The sequence below is a fragment of the Rasamsonia emersonii genome, assembly GCF_000968595.1.
Source record: "Rasamsonia emersonii CBS 393.64 chromosome Unknown ctg1118621759958, whole genome shotgun sequence".
Taxonomy (NCBI): domain Eukaryota; kingdom Fungi; phylum Ascomycota; class Eurotiomycetes; order Eurotiales; family Trichocomaceae; genus Rasamsonia; species Rasamsonia emersonii.
The window spans coordinates 1-22,767 of NW_013563329.1; the positions used below are offsets into that span (position 1 = coordinate 1).

General features: G+C 51.7%; 10 protein-coding genes across 10 annotated transcripts; 6 read left to right on the forward strand and 4 right to left on the reverse strand.

The window, feature by feature from the left end:
* Nucleotides 1-630, reverse strand: T310_0678 (PAXNEB protein superfamily; the record flags this gene model as incomplete). The annotated part of the gene is made up of 2 exons (XM_013476428.1): nt 1-89; nt 156-630. Coding segments are annotated over 2 exons (564 nt in total), but the record flags the coding sequence as incomplete, so codon positions are not given.
* A 385-nt stretch (nt 631-1,015) lies between these two features.
* Nucleotides 1,016-1,538, forward strand: T310_0679 (DNA-directed RNA polymerase; the record flags this gene model as incomplete). Its single annotated transcript, XM_013476429.1, has 2 exons — nt 1,016-1,356; nt 1,487-1,538. The coding sequence occupies 2 exons, from the start codon at nt 1,016-1,018 to the stop codon at nt 1,536-1,538; spliced, it is 393 nt and encodes a 130-aa protein (XP_013331883.1).
* Nucleotides 1,539-1,723: 185 nt separating this feature from the next.
* On the reverse strand, nt 1,724-2,698 carry T310_0680 (Thiamine diphosphokinase; the record flags this gene model as incomplete). The annotated part of the gene is made up of 1 exon (XM_013476430.1): nt 1,724-2,698. The coding sequence occupies one exon, from the start codon at nt 2,696-2,698 to the stop codon at nt 1,724-1,726; it is 975 nt and encodes a 324-aa protein (XP_013331884.1).
* A 604-nt stretch (nt 2,699-3,302) lies between these two features.
* Nucleotides 3,303-3,998, forward strand: T310_0681 (DUF775 domain protein; the record flags this gene model as incomplete). Its single annotated transcript, XM_013476431.1, has 1 exon — nt 3,303-3,998. The coding sequence occupies one exon, from the start codon at nt 3,303-3,305 to the stop codon at nt 3,996-3,998; it is 696 nt and encodes a 231-aa protein (XP_013331885.1).
* Nucleotides 3,999-4,197: 199 nt separating this feature from the next.
* On the reverse strand, nt 4,198-5,491 carry T310_0682 (Uncharacterized protein; the record flags this gene model as incomplete). Its single annotated transcript, XM_013476432.1, has 6 exons — nt 4,198-4,365; nt 4,397-4,453; nt 4,585-4,811; nt 4,887-5,251; nt 5,311-5,426; nt 5,468-5,491. 6 exons carry the CDS (start codon nt 5,489-5,491, stop codon nt 4,198-4,200), a joined length of 957 nt encoding a protein of 318 aa, XP_013331886.1.
* Nucleotides 5,492-6,512: 1,021 nt separating this feature from the next.
* T310_0683 (MFS transporter) lies at nt 6,513-8,509 on the forward strand (the record flags this gene model as incomplete). The annotated part of the gene is made up of 2 exons (XM_013476433.1): nt 6,513-8,268; nt 8,373-8,509. The coding sequence occupies 2 exons, from the start codon at nt 6,513-6,515 to the stop codon at nt 8,507-8,509; spliced, it is 1,893 nt and encodes a 630-aa protein (XP_013331887.1).
* A 2,037-nt stretch (nt 8,510-10,546) lies between these two features.
* Nucleotides 10,547-12,852, forward strand: T310_0684 (C6 transcription factor; the record flags this gene model as incomplete). The annotated part of the gene is made up of 4 exons (XM_013476434.1): nt 10,547-11,410; nt 11,461-12,170; nt 12,224-12,388; nt 12,447-12,852. The coding sequence occupies 4 exons, from the start codon at nt 10,547-10,549 to the stop codon at nt 12,850-12,852; spliced, it is 2,145 nt and encodes a 714-aa protein (XP_013331888.1).
* An 829-nt stretch (nt 12,853-13,681) lies between these two features.
* Nucleotides 13,682-14,448, forward strand: T310_0685 (uncharacterized protein; the record flags this gene model as incomplete). The annotated part of the gene is made up of 3 exons (XM_013476435.1): nt 13,682-13,854; nt 14,052-14,304; nt 14,362-14,448. 3 exons carry the CDS (start codon nt 13,682-13,684, stop codon nt 14,446-14,448), a joined length of 513 nt encoding a protein of 170 aa, XP_013331889.1.
* Nucleotides 14,449-16,241: 1,793 nt separating this feature from the next.
* Nucleotides 16,242-17,799, forward strand: T310_0686 (WD repeat protein; the record flags this gene model as incomplete). The annotated part of the gene is made up of 2 exons (XM_013476436.1): nt 16,242-16,525; nt 16,599-17,799. 2 exons carry the CDS (start codon nt 16,242-16,244, stop codon nt 17,797-17,799), a joined length of 1,485 nt encoding a protein of 494 aa, XP_013331890.1.
* An 89-nt stretch (nt 17,800-17,888) lies between these two features.
* Nucleotides 17,889-22,044, reverse strand: T310_0687 (uncharacterized protein; the record flags this gene model as incomplete). The annotated part of the gene is made up of 4 exons (XM_013476437.1): nt 17,889-18,809; nt 19,014-20,446; nt 20,711-20,793; nt 21,002-22,044. 4 exons carry the CDS (start codon nt 22,042-22,044, stop codon nt 17,889-17,891), a joined length of 3,480 nt encoding a protein of 1,159 aa, XP_013331891.1.
* Nucleotides 22,045-22,767: the final 723 nt, after the last annotated feature.

The following is a 22,767-nucleotide window of genomic DNA, read 5'->3' on the forward strand; positions in this document are numbered from 1 at the left end:
CGTGAGATCGAACGCATGGCAGAAGGCAGGCTGGTTTACTGCGCCTCCATCTGCAGCAGCTGCGGTCTTATCTGCTGTTGGAGCGGGAGCTATCTTAAGTTAGCCTTCCGTAGGCAGTGATAGATACAGCTGTCGGCAGCAGTGACAAAGCCCACCTCTTGATCCCGCGATCCCAGTTCCAAATTCTCCTAGGCGCTCATATCGCCAAGCAATTTTCATTTTCTCTTCTTTCCTCCTGTCCACTTTGTCTTCCAACAAATCTGCTGGTCCTACAAGGCCAGGAAGACTCCTCCCCCATTGCTCACCGATTCCGATGACGTGCACCTTGTGATCCTGTACCACGCCCTCTGCAGCGTAGTATCTCAGCAACGTCCCCGCGAAATCAGTGGTCCCATTCTCTTCAATAAGCAATATCTTTCCAAGCGGGAGCCCAGCATGCCCGGCTAGTAGATTGTCCAGCGAACGGGCGCCTGTAGACGTCGTTGGCCGTCCATCGTCGGGGGAGGGCCGCACACCAGAGAGAGATTCTGCTGCGGAGGGGGCGGCGGGGGGTTGTTGCGCCGCCGTAGGAGATGGCGAATCGCGACTTGCTCCGGACGAAAGTCCTATATTCCTTTTGCGAAACGACATAATTGCATGCAAAAGGCACTCGAATATAGATACAGCAAGATAGAGAGAGAAACTGAAGCTTTGAAGATTGTTCTGAGATTTCAGAAACTCTTTCAGAAGGCTCCCAGATCCGACCAATGGTTGTGCGGGGCAGCTCCGCGGACCCAAAGACAACGCGCTAAGAGAATTCAAAAAAAGCTTCATCGGCCGGCTCTTTGAGCTGCAACCTCCGCCATCATATTATTATTCCCAGCGATTTGGTGCGACTCCAATCGCTCTTTCTCCGCTGAACCTGGAACCTAAAAAAGTTCAGCGAGCTATCTTCGAGACACAGAGCGATTGATTGTCGTATAATCCACCAGCCTCTCGATCGTATATCCGTGCCCTGCCGTCAGCGATCGCAACCATGTCCGATCCTCAGCTATTCGAAGACACCTTCACGATCACCGCCATCAACTCGCAGAAATATGACCGTGTGTCGCGCATCAGCTGCACCTCTACGGATAACCTCACCACCTTCACGCTCGACGTGAACACGGAGCTGTACCCCTGCCAGGTGGGCGAGACGATCTCGATGGCGCTGGCGTCGACGCTGTCGCTCGACGGCAAGGATGAGAACGCGACGGCTTCCGGGAAGGTCGGCTGGAGAGAGGTCGGTATGGGAGAGCAGACGCTCGCCAACGAATACGACTACGTTTGCCACGGGAAGGTATACCGTTTCGAGGAGGGGTCAACTGCTGGCAACATGTGAGTGTGAACAATGCGGAGTGGTGGCATCCATGTCGACAATGAATCGCGCTAACCTCACGATTGCTACGCTAAGGTCTGTTTTCATCTCGTTTGGAGGGCTGCTGTTATACATTGACGGACCGTACAGCAAGCTCGTGCCTTTGAGGATCGACTACGTCTATCTACTCCTGAAGAAATAGATTATTTGTAATTTTTTTTCGCTTTTGTTCAATGTTCATTGGGTCGGATAAAAGAGAAAAAAGTCAAAAATACTTGCATTAGCGCTGGCGTTTTACGGGGGCTTGGGAATCGTTATATTTTCAAATCAAAAAGACATTTATGTCCTGTCTCTGGATTTCACAAGTTCGACTCTATCTGTGGATATCTATCGACTTGCATGAGATGCTTTGGGGAATTCCAGACGGCGATGTATCCTGGCCACGATCTCCAGATAGTCAGGCTCATTCTCCGGTGTCAGAATGCCATGACGGATGAAGAAATCAATCACAACCACCGCGCAATTGGGCTTCCATTCCCCTCTGCGCAGCGATTCCTTGACCTCGTCAACGGTCCAGAGCCGGAAATCTTCCACTTCCGAGTCGCAGGGCTTGGGGATGATGTTGGCGTCCAGCTTAAGATCGTAGATGTATTCTATCTCGGGCTGAAGCAACCCCGTTTCGCCGCCTGCGCGCGAGTCGCGAACGTAGAAGTATGTAACACACCCGGCCGGCTTCAAATTCTTCTTCAAGACATCTTCCGGGATGGACGCCTCTTCCATCGCTTCGCGAACCCCACAGTCGTATGGGAGTTCGCCGGTGCTCATCCCGCCGGCTGCAGTATTGTCCAGCATCCCGGGGTAGGTCTGTTTCGTCAGCGATCGCCTGGCGACCCATAGTCTGAGGCCCTGCTCGTCTTCGACATAGCCGGTAATGTGGACTCCGTAAGTGATGATGCCAAAAAGCGGGCTGGCCGATCGCTCCATCTCGAGCAAGAACTCCCCTCCCGGGCCGTAGACTGGGTACATCTCGTTGCGCCAGCCCTTCAGGACCTCGAAAGTCTCCCGCTTGACAGCTTCTGCCAGAGTGCGGGCCATGAGCTCACTGCGCAATGCGGGCGTCGCATCTGGGGGCGCCATCAGCGTGACCGTCTGAGACGACGAGTCGACGTTCCAACAGTCCTCCAGCCAGTGGAACTTCTCGACGACGCGGTTGGGGATATAGCCGAGCACGGCATTGCAGCCATTGACTTTGAAGGCGTGGTAGTTTTTCAGGTGCGCCTTGTAGGATTCAGGATCATCCTCATAGTAGGGGAAACTGTTGGGGTGTCGAGGGTCAGCTATGAAACCTGCAACTGGCAGCATTGCGGAGTACTTGCTTGTCACATTCATTGATCAGATCGAGATTGGATTTGTTCATGTTTGCAGTATTTATGTGGTTCGTATGTATGTACAGGTATGTACAGCAGAGAAAACGTCGAGTGAGAGAAGAAGTCGACTGAGAGATTTTAAAACGTCGACTGAGTCGCGATACAGTCAGACAGTACAGTCATACAGTATGAGCCATAGCCAGGCCAATCAGGCAGCGACGGAGACACGGGGTCGGACCGGAGACACAAACCCTTATCGATAAGGGCAAAAAGCTTCCAATTCGATTCCCAGCAGCGGAAGTCTGTCGTCACTGCTTGTTACGGAGGGCCCGCGAAAAGCGTCACCTAGGAGAAAGGAAAATATTAGTACAGCAACACAAATTTATTTATGGCATGGCACACCCCTGCTCCACAACCTCCAAACTACTGTCATGCGAGACGCCGTCACTGTTGCACAGCTCGACTACTAACCCACTTTTCGTTTCCTTGCACAGTCAACTAACAGCTCCATAATAATCGCTAGAACTACCCCGCTTTAGCAGTCAGGACTTTATATATACTGTCGTGCAGCTGAGCTTCAAGGAAGGACGCTCTCCACCATGTTCTCAGTCATTGTTCCAGGGAGACCCTGTCTCACGGACATCGCTGCTATCGATGCCCAGCCGAACGCTCAACCGACCAAGTTCGCGTTCACGTTTCCCGCATATCCAAAATTCAACCACATTGTCGTCTTCTTCCTCCCAGGAACCGTCCTGCCCCCGGACACAGCCGCAGCGATCTATATCCAGTCTCCTGAATCCAAACCGACGCCGAACGGTCCCGAATTCCGATTCCTAGGCGCGATATCGAACGAGAAGCCCTCCGCGATCTTCAAGATCGGGTCCTCCTCGCAGCCCCGTCGCTCGGAGGCCGAGGAGGAAGACCAAATGCTGGACGAAGACGCGACGGGCGCACGGGACGTGACCAACGGACAGGTGACGCTGGGCATCTCGATAGAGCCGGCGCAGAGCGTCGCGGCGCAGCTCGCGACGCTGAACGCGTCCCGGAATCCTCCTGAGCTTTCTTCCTCCACCGCCCTGGTGCGCCAGACGCCGCAGCAGAAGCAGATCACCACGAAGGTGCTTGCGCAGAGGATTATCGGGAACGCGTTCAATTTCCTGGCCAGCTTCGCCGATAACAAGCAAGGGGAGGAGATGGTGCCGCTGAAGAGCTTCAGGGATTGGTGGACGAAATTTGAGAGACGCATAGACGTGGACCCGTCGTTTCTGGAACGCGAGGATCCTACTCAAACTTGAGGTTATGATGATAATTTATGGAGTTGAGTTTGGACGAGCTCGAGGACTATATGTATATAATGCTAATAGAACTGTTTTGCAAGGCATTCAGAATTGTTTTACGTATTAGTTAATTTGCACCAGAAGTATATGTGGCCAACCCTCTATGCCCTCTATGAACAGTACTATGCATCTATATCCAACATAACCCAGACAGCCATCACTCATCAAGCAAGAACTTCAGAAAAGCCACCCCAACAGCAACGCCGTCATGGTGATTCTTAACCCTGCTCATCGCCTCCTTATACTCATCCTCTGTGAAGACGCCGTTTTTGTAGCGCGAGTCAAGGATCTCCTCCACGATCTCGTCGGTGAACTCGGGATGTCCCTGGACGGTGATCAAGCGACGAGGAACGTACATTCCCTGGACGGCGCAGCGGGGTGAGGACGCGAGAGGCGTGACACCTGGTGGATAACTATATACGATATCACGGTGCATCTGGAGCAGGCTCTACGAGAACGATACCGAGTCAGCATTGGAAATCCTATCCGGCCACCAACCTGGTTGGAAAATCTGAAAAACGAAATTCAGGTTAAATCAACTCACCAGTTTGTCCCTCTGAAACAGCTCCTTGCCATTCTCTGTCAATTCCATATCGCACACCGATATCTCCCAGCCCTCATCGTTCCTCCCAACCTTGACTCCAAGCGCTCTCCCCACGATCTGGTGTCCGAAGCACACTCCGATAATGCGCACGCGGTGGTGCGCATGTACCTTCTGCGTAAACTCGACCAGTCGGTTTATCCACGGTATGTCTTCGAAGGAGTTGTGCCCTGCGCAGAGAGGATGAGTCAGTCAAGCGGCGCCTCTTTGAAAAAGAAAAGAAAAGGGGAGAAAAAAAAACATACTCGACCCCGTGATCAGAATGGCATCTATGTCCTCCAAATCCGGATACTGGTCTCCATTGACAACGTCCCACTTTGAAATCTGGAGGTCCCTTTCGGGATCGAGCTTGTCCGGCTGGCTCAACGCCGCGGCGCTAGTTTTGAGAAGCGCCTCGAACACGCCGCCGTATCCTCCATACTTTTTATTTGTGTTTTCCAGCGGGGTGTCCGTTTCGAGGACGGCAATGCGGAGCGGAGGGCGCATGGCGACGGTGACGGTGGCAGTGACAGGGACGGCGGCGGGCGACGGCGGGGTAATTAATTCGAGGGGAATGCGCACGATGTAATAAGGATAGGATGTCTTTCTTTCTTCGCAAGCTTCTGCAGGACTATGTATAGATGGACTCTCGTTATTTACCGAACAAGGAAAACGAAGGACGAAACCTACTGACGCAGCTGTCTGTTCTGCGTGCGATTCCCCTTGCGCGAATTTACAAAGTCTATACCTCCCCGGTTGAAGACGGGCGGATTGCAGAGCTTATCGGCATTCACCCCGCCCGCCGCCTAGTAGTAAGTACATAGCACGACAGTACATAGCTACACACACATTTTAATTTAATTAAAGACATTTTTTCTTACTGCAATTGACAGAAATATCCAATCTAATATAATTGGAGAATCGCATCATCGATCACGAGTGCTCTCCATATCGCACACTGCTGAGCTCCCCGGAGTCAGAAACAGCAGGGAACTGGCGTTATCGCTGGAATGCAAATGCCATGACGGTGCCTCGTGACTCAATATCAGACCCCGCAACGGCATGCGCCACCAATATTAATGCAACTCGAGTCGTCTGTTGTTGGTCTCGCATCGATCTAAAAAAGAAATAAATATAAATGCGCACTGCATCGGTAGCATAGCCGTCTTGCCGCAGACACAGCTAGCTACCCCTCACCAGTGGAGCAGTGTTAATTAACTCAGCTACTAACAGGTAGTCCGTCCATGCTTGATGCATCATGCAGCAGGGAACCCTGGCTCCCGGCCCGTACTCCGTAGCCAGAGTATGGCAATTACTGGCACAGGTCGACATTTTTTGTTAACAAAGCTTGACATTTTTTTTAAGTATATGTATTTTTTCTCTGCAGTTTTGGTTCCAGCCTAGAGCTAGCTGGTCATGGGGCCAGAAATTCTGCAGTTGCAGTTCTAAGAAAATGGTATGTGCTGTACTGTACTGTACAATGTGGAGAGGCCATAGACTAGCTAGTTCGTTTACCTATCTCCCACTCCCGTAGTTATAGTTAGTACTCTAGACTGTCTTAAAGCCATGCAGACGGCGGATCCACACTCTATTAACAAGTTTTTTCGGCGAGTTGACCGCTGCAGCATATTACCAACGGAGAAAAAAAGCCGCAACTCTTACTTCCTAGGTCATGAGGAGAGAGAAATTCCTAGTCATGGTTTTGCATTGCTTTGTCAATTTTTTAAATTGAGACTTATCGCACATGAACACTGTAAATTGGGGCCAAGTTCGTTCGCTCGTGAACTATATAAGTACTTACTTACATACCTACATACATAACATTGCAATCCCTCTGATTCACCGCTCCAGCAACGAGGGACTGCAATTATTAATCTATCTTCGACGCCGTCATGGGAGACAAAACGGAGCATCTGGAAGAACAACAGCCTGCCGCCGATGAAACAACCCCGTTGATCAGGCCAAACGAGTCCCATAGATTGGTGACCGGCTACAATGGCATTGCAAAGGGCGATCACCACTACCCTACCGGATCATCGTCAGTCCCGGGCCTCCCTGATGATAGATGTTCTGAGCGTCTCGACCTCGTCAAGGTTCCTTCGCTCTCGGCCGGGATCGACATCGAGCCTGGCCTCCAGAGGGTGACCTCTGCTGCTACAGTCCCTGAACATGAGCGGGCATCCGGGGATCCAGAGGCCGCAAATCCCGCAGCAGCAAGCCCTCGATATGCCGACAGATTCATCGGCGTGACGCCGCGAAGATTCTGGCTGATATTCGGCGGCATCCAACTGGGGTATACGATTGGATTCTTCGACTCAACCTTGATGGCGTCCAGCCATCCGGTCATCACGTCGCATTTCCACGCGTCGAATTCGGCCTCCTGGCTCTCGACTGCGTTTCTGCTCACCTCGACGGCTCTCCTGCCTCTCTTCGGCCGGATTTCCGATACCTTTGGTCGGAAACCGGTATATATATTCTCGATCGTCGTCTTCTTCTTAACCACCGCCTGGTGTGCCGTAGCTCAGAGTATCGGCAGCTTCATCGCCGCAAGAGCTTTCTGCGGACTCGGGGCCGGTGGTGTCTTCTCCATGGGCATGATCATCTGCAGTGACATCGTGCGGCTGGAATACCGAGGCGTTTACCAGTCCTACATCAATCTTGTTCTGGGTGTAGGCGGCTGTCTGGGGCTTGCCGGGGGTGGATTCATCTGCGACCAACTGGGGTGGAGAGGAGCATTTGGCATCCAACTCCCATTCATCTTCGTCTATCTTCTTATCGCTCTGTGGACCACTCCGGCCGATCTGGGCCTGAGAACGCCCAAGTCGGAAAGAATGACTGCCTGGCAGCTCATCAAGCGCGTCGACTTGACCGGTTCCTTTATCCTCACCGTGGGCGTAACGGGCCTCATCATGGGTATTAACCTCGGCGGAAATGTCTTCAGCTGGAGCCATCCCCTTATCATCTCATCTTTGGTCATTGCCTGTGTGCTGGCCGTCGTTTTTCCGTGGTACGAACGAAACGTCGAAATGCCCGTCATGCCGGTACAATTGCTTTCCAAAACACCGCACGCGAATATCATCTTTGGCAATTTCTTTGGCGCTATGTCTGTTAATACGATCCTTTTCAATGTCCCGTTGTTCTTCCAGGCCGTGAAACTGGAGTCCCCGACCCAGTCTGGAATCCGTCTCGTTGCCGCGACTATCGCTGTCACCACTTCCAGCGTCTCCACGGGATTCCTGATTACTTGGTCCAAGCGACTGATGCCGACAATCATCATCGGCGGCGTACTTTTTGTCCTTGGAGGCTGTTCCACAACGGCCATGGCTCTTTTCGATATCCCGGACGCAGTGTCGATGGTCCTTCTGTCGCTGTCCAGTCTCGGGCAGGGCTTCGCATTCCCTACCATGACCGTCGCAATCCTTGCCATCAACAAACAGGCGGACCAGGCCGTCGCCACCACGACGTTGGGCCTCTGGCGAAATCTGGGGGCGGTGATGGGTGTCGCCATCAGCAGCTGGATCCTGCAAGACACCCTTCTCTTCCGCCTGGAGCAGATGGTCACGGAGCCCCACAAAGAGGAAATCATCTTGCGCGTTCGAAAGACGGTCGATGCCATTGCAGATTTGGATCCAATGCACCAGCGTCAAGGTATGTTGAGGTCTCGCCTTGACACCTCTCCTCCGGTTTCCTGCTCACTTCCCCTGACAACGCTGGTAAATAAATTCGTCACTAACTCGTTCCTCCTGTTCTAGTAACTCAAGCATATGCCAGTGCCCTCCAGTTGACATTTGTGTCCGCTGCCGTTTGGGGAGCTCTCATGCTTTTTTGCCTTCTTCCTATAAAGATGCCTCGACTGGACGAGAAAGGTAAACATCACGAGGACGAGTAAAAAAAAAACAACATGATAGACCATGGTATACGGTATATATTACGGACCTTGATGATTTCATGCTGAGCGAGCATTCTGGGTATGAGTCATGCGAAAAAAAAAAACTGAAGAATTATATAGACCATTGTGTCTTGACGAATTCCCCTATCTGATTGCAGTGAATGAGAGACGGATGCTAAAGAGATAGGATGCAGGAAGACATCGTTCAAAGTCGACATTGAAGTTCAGGAAGTGCGGTTTTTGCTTTCTTATGATGGATTGGCTGTGAAATAAAGATTCAATCATTTCTAGGCGTTTGGAGTACATGTGGATATGAGCAACGGATAGCAAGGGGGCAGCAACCGGCGCAGATTAAGGACCTGGGCGATACGTGTGCTGTTCATGCCCACCCGCGACTGTGATTATGGTTAGTTACACATAAACAAGCTTTATAGTGGTTTGAAGACAAAGAAAGTAGACTACCTAGGTACCTTCAAGTAGGCAGTCATTAGCGGGCTTCCTGACCATCATCACTGGTGTATCTCTTCCAATATGTAGTATGCTTAACCTGATTTTGCAAAAGCATGTGACAGTGTGCAATGACGGAACTCAATGGTTTTATACTCCATAGTAGAGGTGGTGGTGGTGATGATGATGGACAAGTCTCAGTTCTTAGGCGAATTGGCGAGAGAAGGCTGTAGACCAAATCTGCAAGCCTGTGAGGGATCGGGCTGTCTACATGTGATTAGGTACCTACCTACCTGGGTAGGCAACACATGCAGCTCTGTCGCTCCTGCTACCTCTCCTTTCCTCCACATCAAGATCCAACAGCTAAAGAGCAGTTGTCATTGACACCTCATTTTAGTGAGTTGGAATTCCCGACACAACTTCTGTCCACCGACATGTTCCGTATCACCCTTTACTTATAATGAATTTCTTGTGCTGATGATGAGATAAGCTACCAGAGCGTTTAAATCGAAAAAGAATGTCTTAACATGTGTACTGTCTAGATAGGTCTCTCTCAACTGGTTTGAAGAAAAAAAATAGTCTTATTACTTCCCGGCGGACTTCCCACCCATATTCCTCACCATATTCTTGCGAATAAGTAGTATGCTCACCCGTTTCTGCAAAGACATGTGACTGTGCAACAACGAAAGCTGATCTTTTTACAGCAGAGGCGATGATTGGCGCATCAGCGAAAGAAGGCGTGGCGGATCGACTCTGCAAGCGGTGACAGTTGCATGGATGCCCCTGGTGGTCCCAGCCGAAGCGCGGGGGAAACCGTCTGGCTCTGGCCTCGACTGTGGCTGGGCCGTCAGCTTAACCGCCCAGCAAACCTCCGCTGGGAGGAGTGGTCAGGGCGTCCAATCTGAGCGCAATCCGTCGATATCCTCCTCGATCTGATTATCGCGCTGTCCTGACCCTCGGATTCAGCTGGCGTGGGATTACGGCGTCAATCTCCTTCCGCTGGCGCATGATCCACCGCTTGCTGCGTCGAGGGAACCGGTCCCTATCACCGCCGTCCGCATCTCATATCGCCGTCTCTGCTCCGCGAATGCCCCACGTTGCGAAGAATCGCATTTCCAGCCCTTTTTTGATAGCGGATGATCGGTATGGTTTTTTGGCCTTGTCATCCCTCACGTCGTGGGCAAGCTCCCAGCGCTTTGGCAGCATCTGTCGCTGACACCACGAAATTGACGTCTAGAACGATACCCTCAAGCTGCTCTCTTTCTCTCGGGACAAGCAAGAACTATTTTCTCTGCGATCGCAATCCTCAGATGAGTCGACTCTGTGTCGGGTGACAGCAGCTGCAACGTTTTCGTCCTCGTTTCCGTGTCTCGTTTTCATCGCGGTCCCGCAGAATTCTCTCAGCTCCGAGCATAACCTTTCCTACCTCAAGCTTCTAGCTCGTTGTACACCATCATATCTGGTAATAATATAGCTGCGCTTGGACCTTGTATGGAGACGCCAGGGCTATTTTCTGCGCAGAGGGTGCTCTGAGGGCATCGTCCGGTCGCTAGGTCCTCTGCCGGAGTCTAGCATTATACCACGGCTGGGATGGCTTCTGCAGTGGGTGAAAATTCTCTTTCACAGTCTAATTTCGACGTATCGTTGAATCTGGAAGGTTCGGGCTCCAACTTCAGTGCCAACGGTATCCAATTGCACGAAAATCAATCGCCGATAACTTCCACGTCTACATCATCCAACACTCACTCACAGGAGACGCGCTCGAACGACGAGCGAGGAAAACGATCTCCAAAAGGGCCTGTTACCAGCTCACCGAAGCCCTCGAAACCTACTCCTGCCTCTGAAGTAGCAAAGCCCAAGCGGGTCCGGACCGGCTGCCTCACCTGCCGAGAGCGACATCTCAAGTGTGACGAAGCTCTTCCTAGATGTCAGAATTGTCAAAAGTCGGGTAGAATATGCAAGCGCGGTGTCCGGCTGAATTTCATCGATACCCAAACTATTGCCCCTCCTCATCACATTGCACATCCCCCGGGCACTCAATTGTCCTTCCAAGATGAGTCCCGAGAGATTGCCTCCGGGTATATCGGTGGCTTCGAGCGTTATCCCCCGTTGAAGGAAAGTCCCTCTGCCTCATCGAATAAGGAGGCAACGTCACAGTTTGATTTTACGGACGTCTTAAGTGCTCCTCTAATTCCTCGACAGACCTTATCCCCCTCACTCCTCCCATCATTCCCTGAGGCTCCCCAGGCAGAAATGTCGGACCCCATATTCAACGATAGTTCCTATTCTGGACCGCAGTCTACCTTCCAAGATCATGGTTCCTTTTCGCCCAAACCAACCATCCAGCCATCCAATATTCGGCCATGTTTGAATAATGCCGAAGAAGTCCTCTTGATGCAGGTGTTCATCGAGGAGGTCGGCCTGTGGATGGATTCTATGGATGCAAACAAGCACGTATGTTCGCCCACCTTCGGCGCTCTAGTCAGTTTCTAATTGGGTCTTAGTTCACTCGTATCTTGCCATTTCATGCACTTAACGAGCCTATGCTCCTAAACGCTTTTCTGGCGTGTGGAGCCCGACATCTTCACCTTGTCAATCCGTCATACAGCGAGGAGCGAGCACTTCATTATTACAACGCCGCATCAAGAGACCTCCTTGCTCTCTTACAAAATCCGAACCGTGATGTTGTGCTGTGTGCCACAACAGCAGTCGTCCTCAACGTTTACGAGGTCATGTGTGAGAGTGCCATGCAACGGATGAATCACATCGCCGGTGCCAGAGCTCTCATTAAGGAATGCCGTTGGAACGCCAGGACTCCTGGCATTGGTGGCGCCTGTTTCTGGCTCAATGTCGGCATGGAATTATTGAGCTGTCTTCATTTTAATTGGCAAATGGCATGGGATCCTGATACATGGGATATAGATATGAACATGGAACTGTCGCCTACAGGAAACCTTGTTGGAGATGAGGAGTTGTGGACGCACCGGATGGTATACATTTGCGCCAAAATTGCCAATTTCCGGGCGACTATTCCGCAGTTTCAGTCGCTGGACCGCAATACGCAGGAAATGCGAATTAATCAGCGATGTCAGGAGTGGAATACGTATAAGCGATGGTGTGACGAGTGGGCAAAACACGTCCCGCGATCCATGATGCCTCTTGGCTATCTGCAGCCCTGGCAGACCAATTCAGATTCTTGCTTCCCCGAAGTTTGGTAAGTTATCCTCGATTTCGAGATGATACTGTAAATGCTAACTCTGTGTGAAGGCTTATCAAACGCACCGCCATCGTCGCTCGGTTGTTCTATCATACAGCATGCCTCCTTCTTGCCAAGATCCATCCGCTTGAATCCGAATTCAGTCCAGAAATGCGTAGCATGCAGCAGAGTCACGCGCATGATATCTGTGGGATTGTTGCGCATGTGAAGGACAGGTAGGTGTTACTCTCCTTGGAATATGTGATCCAGGAGTTCACAGCTAAACAATCGCAGAGGCGTGGCTAGTGTTTCGATCCGCTGTTTGGCTATTGCGGCAGAGTGCCTGGTCACCCGGGAAGCTCAAGAGGAGGTTCTTGGAATTTTCGACAAGATCATCAAGGAGACAGGCTGGCGGGTAGGATTTCTCAAAGATGAACTCCATGAGAAGTGGGGCTGGAACAATCCTGCCCAGCAGCAGCAGCAGCGATCAGAACGACCGAATTCGACAGCGGACTCATCCATGGGCGGTAACTCGTTAAATGCGACGATGGGACCTGCATCGACGCGTCCAAGAGCCCCATCCGGGATCGTCAATCCGTTGATGGCCACTGCCGACTTTTCCATGGAGAATCATCCGTATCAGAATCACTACGTTGCTCCGCATACCCAGCTTGACAACTATCAGTACGGGCCATACTAGACCAGTGCAACCGGCAGCGACGTTCTTTCTGTCGTCACGCCTTCTTTATTCTATTTCTTGCTGTTGAAGCTCCGAACTTTTCTGCTTTGGTCATTGTCACGAACTGATATGAACTTGTTGCTATGACCTCGAGCCTGCCACGATGTCTGCGATCATATCTTTGTCTGGACGAAGCCGTCTTCATTGTCTATATTTCTGTCTATTGATATACCTTTCTTACTCTTCAACCGTGACTTCACTCTCTGGGTATATACTGGCGCACCTTGCTGTCTCACAGGAAGTCGATAGTTTGTCTGGGAATGTTTTTCAGAGGATGATCTATTGTGTGATTGGAGTAAATGCTTCAGTGTGGGAAGGTGTTCTCTTGGGATGGATGCACTGTAAACAGTGATTGATTTTTTTTTGGTATATATATACCTAGATAAACATGGGGAGACAAGCAGGTCACCCAGATTCCTTTTCTATTCTAGAGCTGGAGGTATGCAAACACTCTCATGCTGCGGTAGGCTGAGGCAGTGCTGCGGCTAAAATTATTGAAGGACATTCGATATAGGTAGAAACGGCCCGTAAAGGCCACGTAGCCAGTCAAGTGTTGTGAATACAGGTCAATCGACCTACCAAAATAGTTTGTCGACCTTTGAAGGCGTTCCTTCCCTTTCCATCAGGTTATGCGCCCTACCTCCTTCCAGAGCTAACAACACCCCCAATCGCTGGGTTATACGGCTTCCTCACCTACACCTACAGCACCCTAGGACAAGACAGCATCACATCCACCGCTTCCTACAGAGTCCAATAATGACATACAAAAATTTCAAAGCCTGGAGCCATCATGGCGCACGGCCCGTTAGGACGACGTCCTTTTATTTCTCATGCAACGCATGGAGGCAATGGAGAAGCGCTTCTAAACGGAATTCAAGTCTCTAGCCACTGGTATGACCCCTCCACCGACTGTTCCATCAAAAAAAAAAAGCTGCAGCCCCGTCCTCTACTATACGATATGAGGTTAGAGAACCATCTAATGCCAGACACAATGACGCAGAATCCTCCACAATCGCTAGTAACGACAGCAATGAGCCGTCTTTGCGGTCTTTTGTTTCTCGCTGTTTTGGTCCCCAGTGGCCATCATTGTGGCGAACCACTTGTCAGTTTGACATGGTTATTTCATGGGAAATATCTGTCTGTGGTTGACAAAGTTGCAGGACGGGCAACAGGCCCCAGGAGGCCACCCCTGCCCCTGAGCCAAAGCCAAAGCCAAAGCCAGAGCCAGAGCCAGAGCTAGAGCCAGAGCCTAAGCCAGCCTCTACCCCATCAGTCTCCGAGGAGGACAGCAGGGGGAGGGGGATGCGATGGTCCCTCGGGCGATCAATGAAGCGTCTCAGAAAGCGGATGCCGAGCTTTGGACGCCCAACTGGAACCCGTGACAGCCACAGCCCCAGTAACAAAGTCTGGTATGTGAGAGTAGTATAGCCCATACTGTACTTTCAGAATGGAGCTAACTGGCGTATGTAGATCGTGTTTGCATTGTCGTGGGAGCTTTTGCGCCATTCGAATGGTTGTGTCAACCGGCAGCTATCATTCATACTAGGGGTTCACTAGATAACCTAGGTTTTTCTTTTGTGCCCCAGTTTGTTTGACAGGTTGTCTGTGCCGGCTTCGTTATTTATTTTTATCTTTCTGATCTCCGGAAGCGGCAGCGAAAAACTTGATGTATTTTATCATTATTTGTATGTAGACTTATACATGAAACAATTATTTCATTGTTGGGGCGGGTGCCCCTGAACTCATCGTCAGACGTTCCCATATTGGTAAATGTTTGCCTCCTCTCTCGCTCTTTGTAGATATATCATGACGAGGTGACCATGATTGGAGGTCCTCTGGAAGATCTAAGCTTAATTTGTAACCCGGTCGGCACTGTGTAAGGTGCTTTGTTCATATTTTATGTCATGTTGGTAGGTAGAGTCATCTTCTGTCGTAATACTCCGGAGTACTGACGTGTAGAGACAACCCTTACCTTAGGAGTTGCCTAGATGGAGTTGCCTAGATACTGGCTGAAAAGATTTAATGCCATCCTTTGTAACTTCATTTAATACACTATCGACAACGAATTTTTTTCTTAACGACCTTTATATTGAGTTGCTTTGCCGTGCATGGTTCTGGCTAGCCACTGTGCTCTGTATCACCTACAAACTGTTCTCATCAGCAAAAACGAAGCAGGAGGACCAGGAATGGATACAAAAGTGGCAGAGAGAGGAGCGCAACCGAGATAAACTCCTCAGCACGAGATTTACCTTCTCGAAGAGATCAGTGCTCTAAATAAAAAGGCTGTCATGTCTGCCCACCTGAGCGAAACGGAATCCCAGAACCTGACCGCCATGGAAGAGGCAGTCATCAAAACCAGACAGGATCTTTGGCTGCACAAGCAAGCCCGCGCTAAACTTGCGGGCCAAATACCCAATAGTGGTCCCTGGGTGATGAGTTACATCGCAAGACGCGCCATATACTTGGAAGATTGGAGAGAAAACCGTAAATACTGCTACCTTCGAGGCGGGTGCTGTGAACGCGGATGTGGGTGCTGTAGAAAGCCTCGTCGAACAGACGCCGGGAAAACAACAATATGTTGGGATTTCTTCTGGGAATCGACCAAGTTTTCGTCGCATTGTACGGTGGAATGTGGTTGCTGCCGTCGGGAACGGGGTTTCAAGTTAGAGGACCAGCTTTTTTAAGGATCAGAACATACCATTCCTTAAATTAACAGTGAACATGTTAATCTTAGTAATTGATTGCTAGAGCCTCCTAGGAAAATGTTCCACAATAATATGGGATTTAAGGATCATAGAGGCTTCTAAGAACAAGGTTCTAGAAAATCTTTTCCAGAAGTCTATATCTGAAATAAATAAATAAATAAAAATGCAGTAGAAAATATCAGTGACTGAAACTGATTACTTGGATGTTATAATATGCACGTAAAAAGAGCATTTCAAGGTCTCCCTTCCCTTTGTGCTGTGTACAATACTTCTTCCAGGATAGCGCCAAGACCTTACCACCACCACACCTCTTCTCTTTCGCTTAGTCAACCCCGACAGACTTCAGATATATTTTAATCTGCGTTCTCCTGTCTCCTGCGACCATATTCGATGATGGCTAAAATGCAGAACGGCTGGTAAAATAGATCTGCATGAATGCATGGTGACTAGTTCTTCGCCATAGAGATACGATACGCTTGCCTTCAGTACATCATAATACCTACTACTACTACATTCATAGAAGAAAGAGCTAACTACATCCTACTTACCTGCCTATACCCATCCTCTTTTTCTTTTTCCTCTCTGGGCCATTCGTTAAATATCATATTGGGCATTTATTTGTATTCGATAAAAAAACAATAAATCATGACGACGACCGCTGAACAATCCTCCTCTTCTTCTCTTCACCCTCCAGCCACGCCGAGGTACATCCTCCGCGGCCATGCATCCCCCATCCACGCGCTGCATTTCTTTGGCCTGAATTCCCGCCTGGCCTCGGCTGATGCAGACGGATGGCTTGTCATCTGGGACGTGGTGACGAAACGGCCGCGAGTGGTGTGGAAGGCGCATGAGGGGTCTGTTTTGGAGGTCAAGGGTTTCTTCACTGAAAATGATGGCGGCGGTGGTGGTGGGGAGATGGAAGTATTTACGTATGTGCCCTCCTTTTCTCTACGCTTGTGTTTGTGTGGGATGTGGTTATACATTACTGACCGATCGATCTAGACACGGTAGAGATCACAAACTGCGCGTCTGGAGGATCACGTCCGCAGACGAAGAGCTGCTGGACAAGCGTCTCCCCGTCGAGAGGAGCAAGCAGAGTTCTTCTTCCTCGACAACAACCCAGCCGTGGCTGGTCCATTCTCTCGCTGTGAATGCGCTTAATTTCTGCGCGTTTTCACTCTGCTTTGTGCCGGAGATTCGGAAGAGTAGTTGTGTGGGCGACGAATCTTCTTCTTCAGATGATCCCGAACAGAAAGGGACATCATCGCCAACGGGCCAAAGAAGGCAGCGCAACCCTCTGTTGCTGGCTGTCCCCAATGCTCTGAACTCAGGAGCCGTCGACATTTTCCATCTCCCCTCGGAGAGACGTGTCTCGACCATTCCTGCAGATTCGTCCGTCCAGACAGGCATGGTGATGGCCGTCCACATCTTTTTCACCGCACAGGGAGACGACCTGTATGTGGTCTCTGGGTACGAAGACGGCCAGGTGATGGTCCACGTGCGACGGGGCCCTGGCCTCGAGTCTTGGACGTGGGAAAAGCTATACGCCAGTCGTCCGCACTCACAGCCAGTGCTCTCTCTCGATATTCCCCCGGGAAAGGAGCGAAAGGACTATTTCATCACCTCCTCCGCGGACGCCCTTATCGTGAAACATCCCATTCCACATATCACCAGCAGCAGCGCCAAGGGAAAGGCAAAGGCAAAGGAAGGAGAAGAAGGAGAAGAAGAGAAAGTACAAAACGCCCCCCTCAAAGTCTTGAACACCAAACACGCAGGCCAGCAGGGTCTTCGCGTACGATCTGACAACAAAATCTTCGCCACGGCCGGCTGGGACGCCCGAGTGCGGGTGTACTCCTGCAAGACGATGAAGGAACTAGCGGTATTGAAATGGCATAAGGAGGGGTGCTATGCCATGGCCTTTGCCGAGATCCTTGACAGTGGAGGTGGTGGTAGTGATGTTGAAGGAGATCAAGATCAAGACCAAGACCACACTTCTCCTACTGCTGCCGCTGCTGCTACTGCTTCTTCTACATCACCTGATGGAAAAGACCAAGACCAAGAAGAAGAAAATCGCCTTGATCTTGTTCCAGCTGCAGGCTCGCTGAAAGCCATACAGCAGCAGCGAAGCCAAAAGGCGCAACGGACACATTGGCTGGCTGCGGGGTCGAAAGATGGAAAGGTCTCGTTGTGGGATATCTACTAATTAACTTGAATTAAAAACACATCTATATACAAGTCGTCTGTCCTCAAGTGACTAGACAAAAAAAATTCTCTTCACTCCTTTTACTTCTGCTAGGCCAGATTGAACTCGCTGACACCACCCATCAGCTCCTTCATCTTGGCTCTCATCTTACTCGCTGCGTCTTCGCTGTTGATTGCGCGAGGGATATCGTCGTCATCGTCTTCATCAGCCCGGCCGCCAGAAGCAGCCTTCTTCCTCTTCTTGCCAGCAGCCGAGGTCGTCGCTTTCGCCGTTTTCCGCTCTGCCTTGAAATCCTTCTTCGTCTGCTCCTTGCCCGGCCGCAGGCCAGGCACGTTGATCTTGGACGGGCGATCCCGCAGCGCAAAGGCCTTGGCCAGGTGGCCCAGGTGCAGCTCCTTGATGTTGAACATGCTCCGCTCCGCGGCGACGTGGGTGGCATACGCGCGGATGTGGGACTGGTAAGCCCGGCGGGCCAGCTCGAGCGCTTGGGGATTCTCCAATGCCCACCGCTCGACCTCGAGCTGCCACTCGGTGGCTTTGGCTTCCCAGTCCTTGCTCGCTGCGTCGACGTTCCCGCCAAATCCGCGCTTCAGGACTTCGTTCGCATCCGTGCGAGACAGCGCCTTGCCTCCGTCCCGGTACCCACGCTTCAGGACCTCCACGTAGCCCTCTTCACACCCGGGAAGCAGGAAGATGAGCGCGCGACCGTCCCGGCCGAGACGCGCCGTACGCCCGATCCGATGCAGATGGTCATCCGCGCTGAAGGCGGGATCGTACTCGACGACGAAGTCGACATTCGGCAGATCCAGACCACGCGACGCGACGTCCGTGCAGATCAGGACAGCAGCATCCCGGCTGCGGGCAAAGGCCGACAGGGTCGATGTCCGGACGTGCTGGGGCAGCGAGCCGTGCAGCTTGTATATCGTGACGGGGTTCGAGGGGTTCGAGAAAGCGGTTGCAGGGGCGATTGTGCGATGGGAGGAGGTGATGGAGGAATTCTTGGATGTTTCCTTTTCTTGTTTTTTTTCCTTCCTTTACCTCCTTCTCTTTCTTTCTTTCTCCTTTTTCTTCTTCCCTTTTTCTTTTTCCTGCCCATCCTCCTCGCCCTTCTCCTCTTCTTCTTCGTCATCGTCGCTTTTGTCAGAATCTGTATTGATATTGGTATTGGCATTGGCATTGCCATCAGCACCAGCCAGTTCTGGCCTTGTAAATACTTCAAAATGAAACTCGACAGAGTCCGCGCAGGACACGAAGATGATGGCCTTCATGACGGAACCCTTGCGCATAAAGGTTCGTTTCATCAATGCCGTAAGCGTGACCAGGCGCAGCTTGGCTGCGGTCACCACGTAGGATTGCTTAAGTTGGGCGGGCACCTTAAAGGCCGTCCCTTCTCCGTCTTTCTTCTCCTCTCCTTCTCCTTCTTCCTCCTTCTGCTGCTGCTGCTGCTGCTGCGCCTCGCCGGCAGGATCGGGCTTGATGTGCACCGCGTCCTTCAGACTGATCTCCCCAAGTCGCTGCACGTTCATCTTCAACGTCGCCGAACAGAGCACCGTCATCCGCTTGTCCGGCAAGCCGATAACCTTGCTGGGTCGCTGCTTGGCATCCAACTTCTTCACGATCCCCTGTATCTCTTCCTCAAACCCAAGATCCATCAGTCGGTCGCCCTCGTCGAGCACGAGCCACCGCACGTTGCTGACGTCGAGCACCTGCGTATTATCCAGATGGTCCGCCAGACGGCCCGGTGTAGCAACCAGGATATTCAGCCCTTTCCTCAGTCGCGCCTTTTCCGACTTCTTCTTCTCCCCACCGATTACCGTCCCCGCGACGATCCAATGCGCGCAGCGAAGCAGGTTTTCCAAGACGACGGAGATCTGTTTGCAGAGTTCTCTCGTCGGCGCGAGAACGATGGCGAATAAGCCCGTATCTCGATGAATCATGCCATTTTTGCCCGTCCCATCGCTGTCGCTACTTTTCAGAGCCATGATCCTCTGCACCAGCGGCAGGAGATAAGCCAGCGTCTTTCCGGAACCCGTCTCGGCCTGGATGAACGCGTCGTTCTGCTCCTTCAGCAACTGCGGTATAGAACTCTTCTGGATCGCCGTTGGGGCCTTCAGCTCCATCTTCGTCATGAGATGGGCCGCCAGGGTCTGCGACAAGCCGAGCGCGGTGAAGTCTTCGATTCCGTCGAGGAGCGGTGCGTTGGTCGGCTTGATGTCCGTCGCATCGGCCTCTTCCCCTTCATGCTGCTGCTTGTCTGCCTCCGTGACCGTCCTGGGTGTCGGATTGGATGAGAACAGTGAGGAAATGACTTGTCGTGGACGATGCGCTCCTCCTCCTGCAGCTGCAGCAGTAGTCGTTGCACCGCCTGCCGTAGTCGTCGTCGAGGGCTTAAATTCCCCGCCATCAGTCTTCTGCCTTTTGTGCGGTCGCGATTCCGAGTCTCCTCCGCCTCCCCCTCCTCTCGTAGCAGCAACCTGGATCCGATTCGGATTACTACTGTCTGTCTTGTTGTTGTTCGGCAATTTCGACCGTCGCTGAGCAATCTTCTTCGCGGAGAGCCGGTCCCTCCAAGTTCCGCCTTTGAATTTCGTCGTCGGCTTGATGATGCCCTCGTCCGGGAGGGAGAAGTTCAGAAGCATCCCGTCGTCTGCCATGGTGATTTATGTCGTTAACTGTAACTTGGGTAACGTTCGTTTGATCGGTCGGTCACTGGCAGTTCAGACGACTAGAGGGGACGACAAAAAAAAAAGGAAGAGAGAGAAAGAGAGAGGAATGCCTTTGTGGCATGTGTCAACTGATAAATTAATTGATTGATTTTTTTTCTAATCTTAGAGATAGCAGGTAAACTGAGTCTGCGCGATAAAATTAATTTTAGCGTTTCTGGTCTGTCTGGAGCTTAAGCTGAGCTTACTTTGTTCGGCCTTAGTTCCTGCGCCGCGGAGGGAAGGAGGGGAAATTTTGTTCGGGCCGCCTGAATCGCCGAGCCCTAACGTTCTGCCCTAAGAATATACAACCAGCGATCAATAATGAATGATTACGAGAAAACAGTCAGTTACTGGAGTTAGGTAATTAAAATAATCGTATTTCTAAAACTTTTTGAAACAGCAATAAGCTTCTATGTAATGTACAGTACATGTTATGTGCAGTGTGGGTACGCCAAAACTGGTCATCTCCAATATCGTAAATAAAGCAGTGACCTCACCCATTCTGTGGCTTGAGGATGATGTTGTCGATCAATCGCACGGTGATCGTGCCTGAGCCAACCCCGGTATCCTCATCGGGTTGGGGATCCTCGATTGGCAGCATCTTTACCGCGCCACTCAAAATCGCTCCTTTGGACGGATCCACCACGTCGATCTCGTCCAGAGAGTCAGAGTCCGCAAGCGAGATATAGTCCACCTCGAATAGTGCCCGCTGGGAAGGTGGCAGGAGTTTCTGTTCGGCGAGGATCTGTGCTGTCACCTCGTCCGCAGCCCCCAAGATCTCTGCTCGCTGGTATTTGCCAGATTCATAGGCAGCCTGTGCAGCCTGTAACGCTCTGTAGAGGACCAGACCAACCGCCCTCCGTCGAGTTCCCAGGTACACGTTCCTCGAGCTCATGGCCAATCCATCTGACTCTCGCACCGTGGGACAAATCCGGACTTCAGTATCGATGTGGAAATCCTTCACCATACGCTGGATGATCACACACTGCTGAATGTCCTTCTGGCCGAAATAGACCCGGTCCGGGGTGACGATGTTGAAAAGCTTTGTGCAGACGGTGGCGACGCCTCGGAAGAAAACCGGACGGGACTTACCCTCCAGCTTCGTCGCAAGCGGGGTGATCGTGACAAAAGAGCCGTCCCCGTGCGGCTCCGACGTCGGGGGCAAGGTAGGATACATCACTTTCGTGGTGGGAGCCAGAATGGCCGTAACGCGGCCCTGCGGCGTCGCACTCCGCTTTTGCTCCAATTCCTTGTTGAGGTTTTCCAATTTTTCCACGTCCGAGTCCCACGTACGCGGGTAGCTCTCCAAATCTTCGTTGGCACCGAACTGGGTCGGGTTCACGTAGATGCTGACGAACACATCGGTATTCTCTGCAGCGGCTTGGCGGATCAGAGACAGGTGGCCCTCATGGAGAGCTCCCATGGTCGGGACGAACCCAACAGTCCTGTTCGACAGCAGGAGCTGGCGGCGGAGCTGGCGGAGCGGGGGAACATCGCGGAAGACTTGGAAGGAATAAGCACGGCGTTGCGAGGCATTCATGAGGGAGGGAGACGAGCCTGATCGTGGTATCAGCAGTGTGTCCTGGATTAGAATCGTCTGTCTTACTTGTAAACGGCCGCATCCAGCGCCACCACATCTTATGGAAAATTTCTGTGTTCTTTCGAATCGATCCAGAAAAAAGTAACACTGTGACGCCGTGGCTATGGCACTTTTGCGTACACCTCAGGTCGAGCCACTTAGCGAGCAGTGTCACCAGGGGACGCTCGATGCTGCAGGAAAGAAGAAGACGGAAGATCCCAGGCCCTCATCGCGAGTCAATGGGTGCAAACACTTGTTTGCTGCCGTGATGGTGACTGCAGCGTTGTCTTCATCCTTTGCTGCTCGGTGACGCGCGACCGCTGCCCGATCGGGAATGGCAGCGACATCCCAACTGGGTTAAGCGCGGCCGGCAGATGACGGGCAGTGGGCCGTCACGTGAGGGCGTGCATTCCTCGGCTCGGAGCGAGACTCGCAGCGTCCGGGGATCGCCGCGTTTGTTGGGGACGTTGACGGCGGTATGGGGGTCCGCGCTCCAGATACGATTGCATGCATCGAAACGCCTTTCCGGGGGAATCGCAGTCGTTTCTTTCCCCTGGCGGATGCCGACCTCGGTCCCGTCTTTGATTCTACATGGCTCTAGCGCCAATGGCATGTCCTGAGGACACCATCTGCGCACTACGCTGACACGCTTCGCCCTCTCTTCAGTTCTCTCCCATCCACATC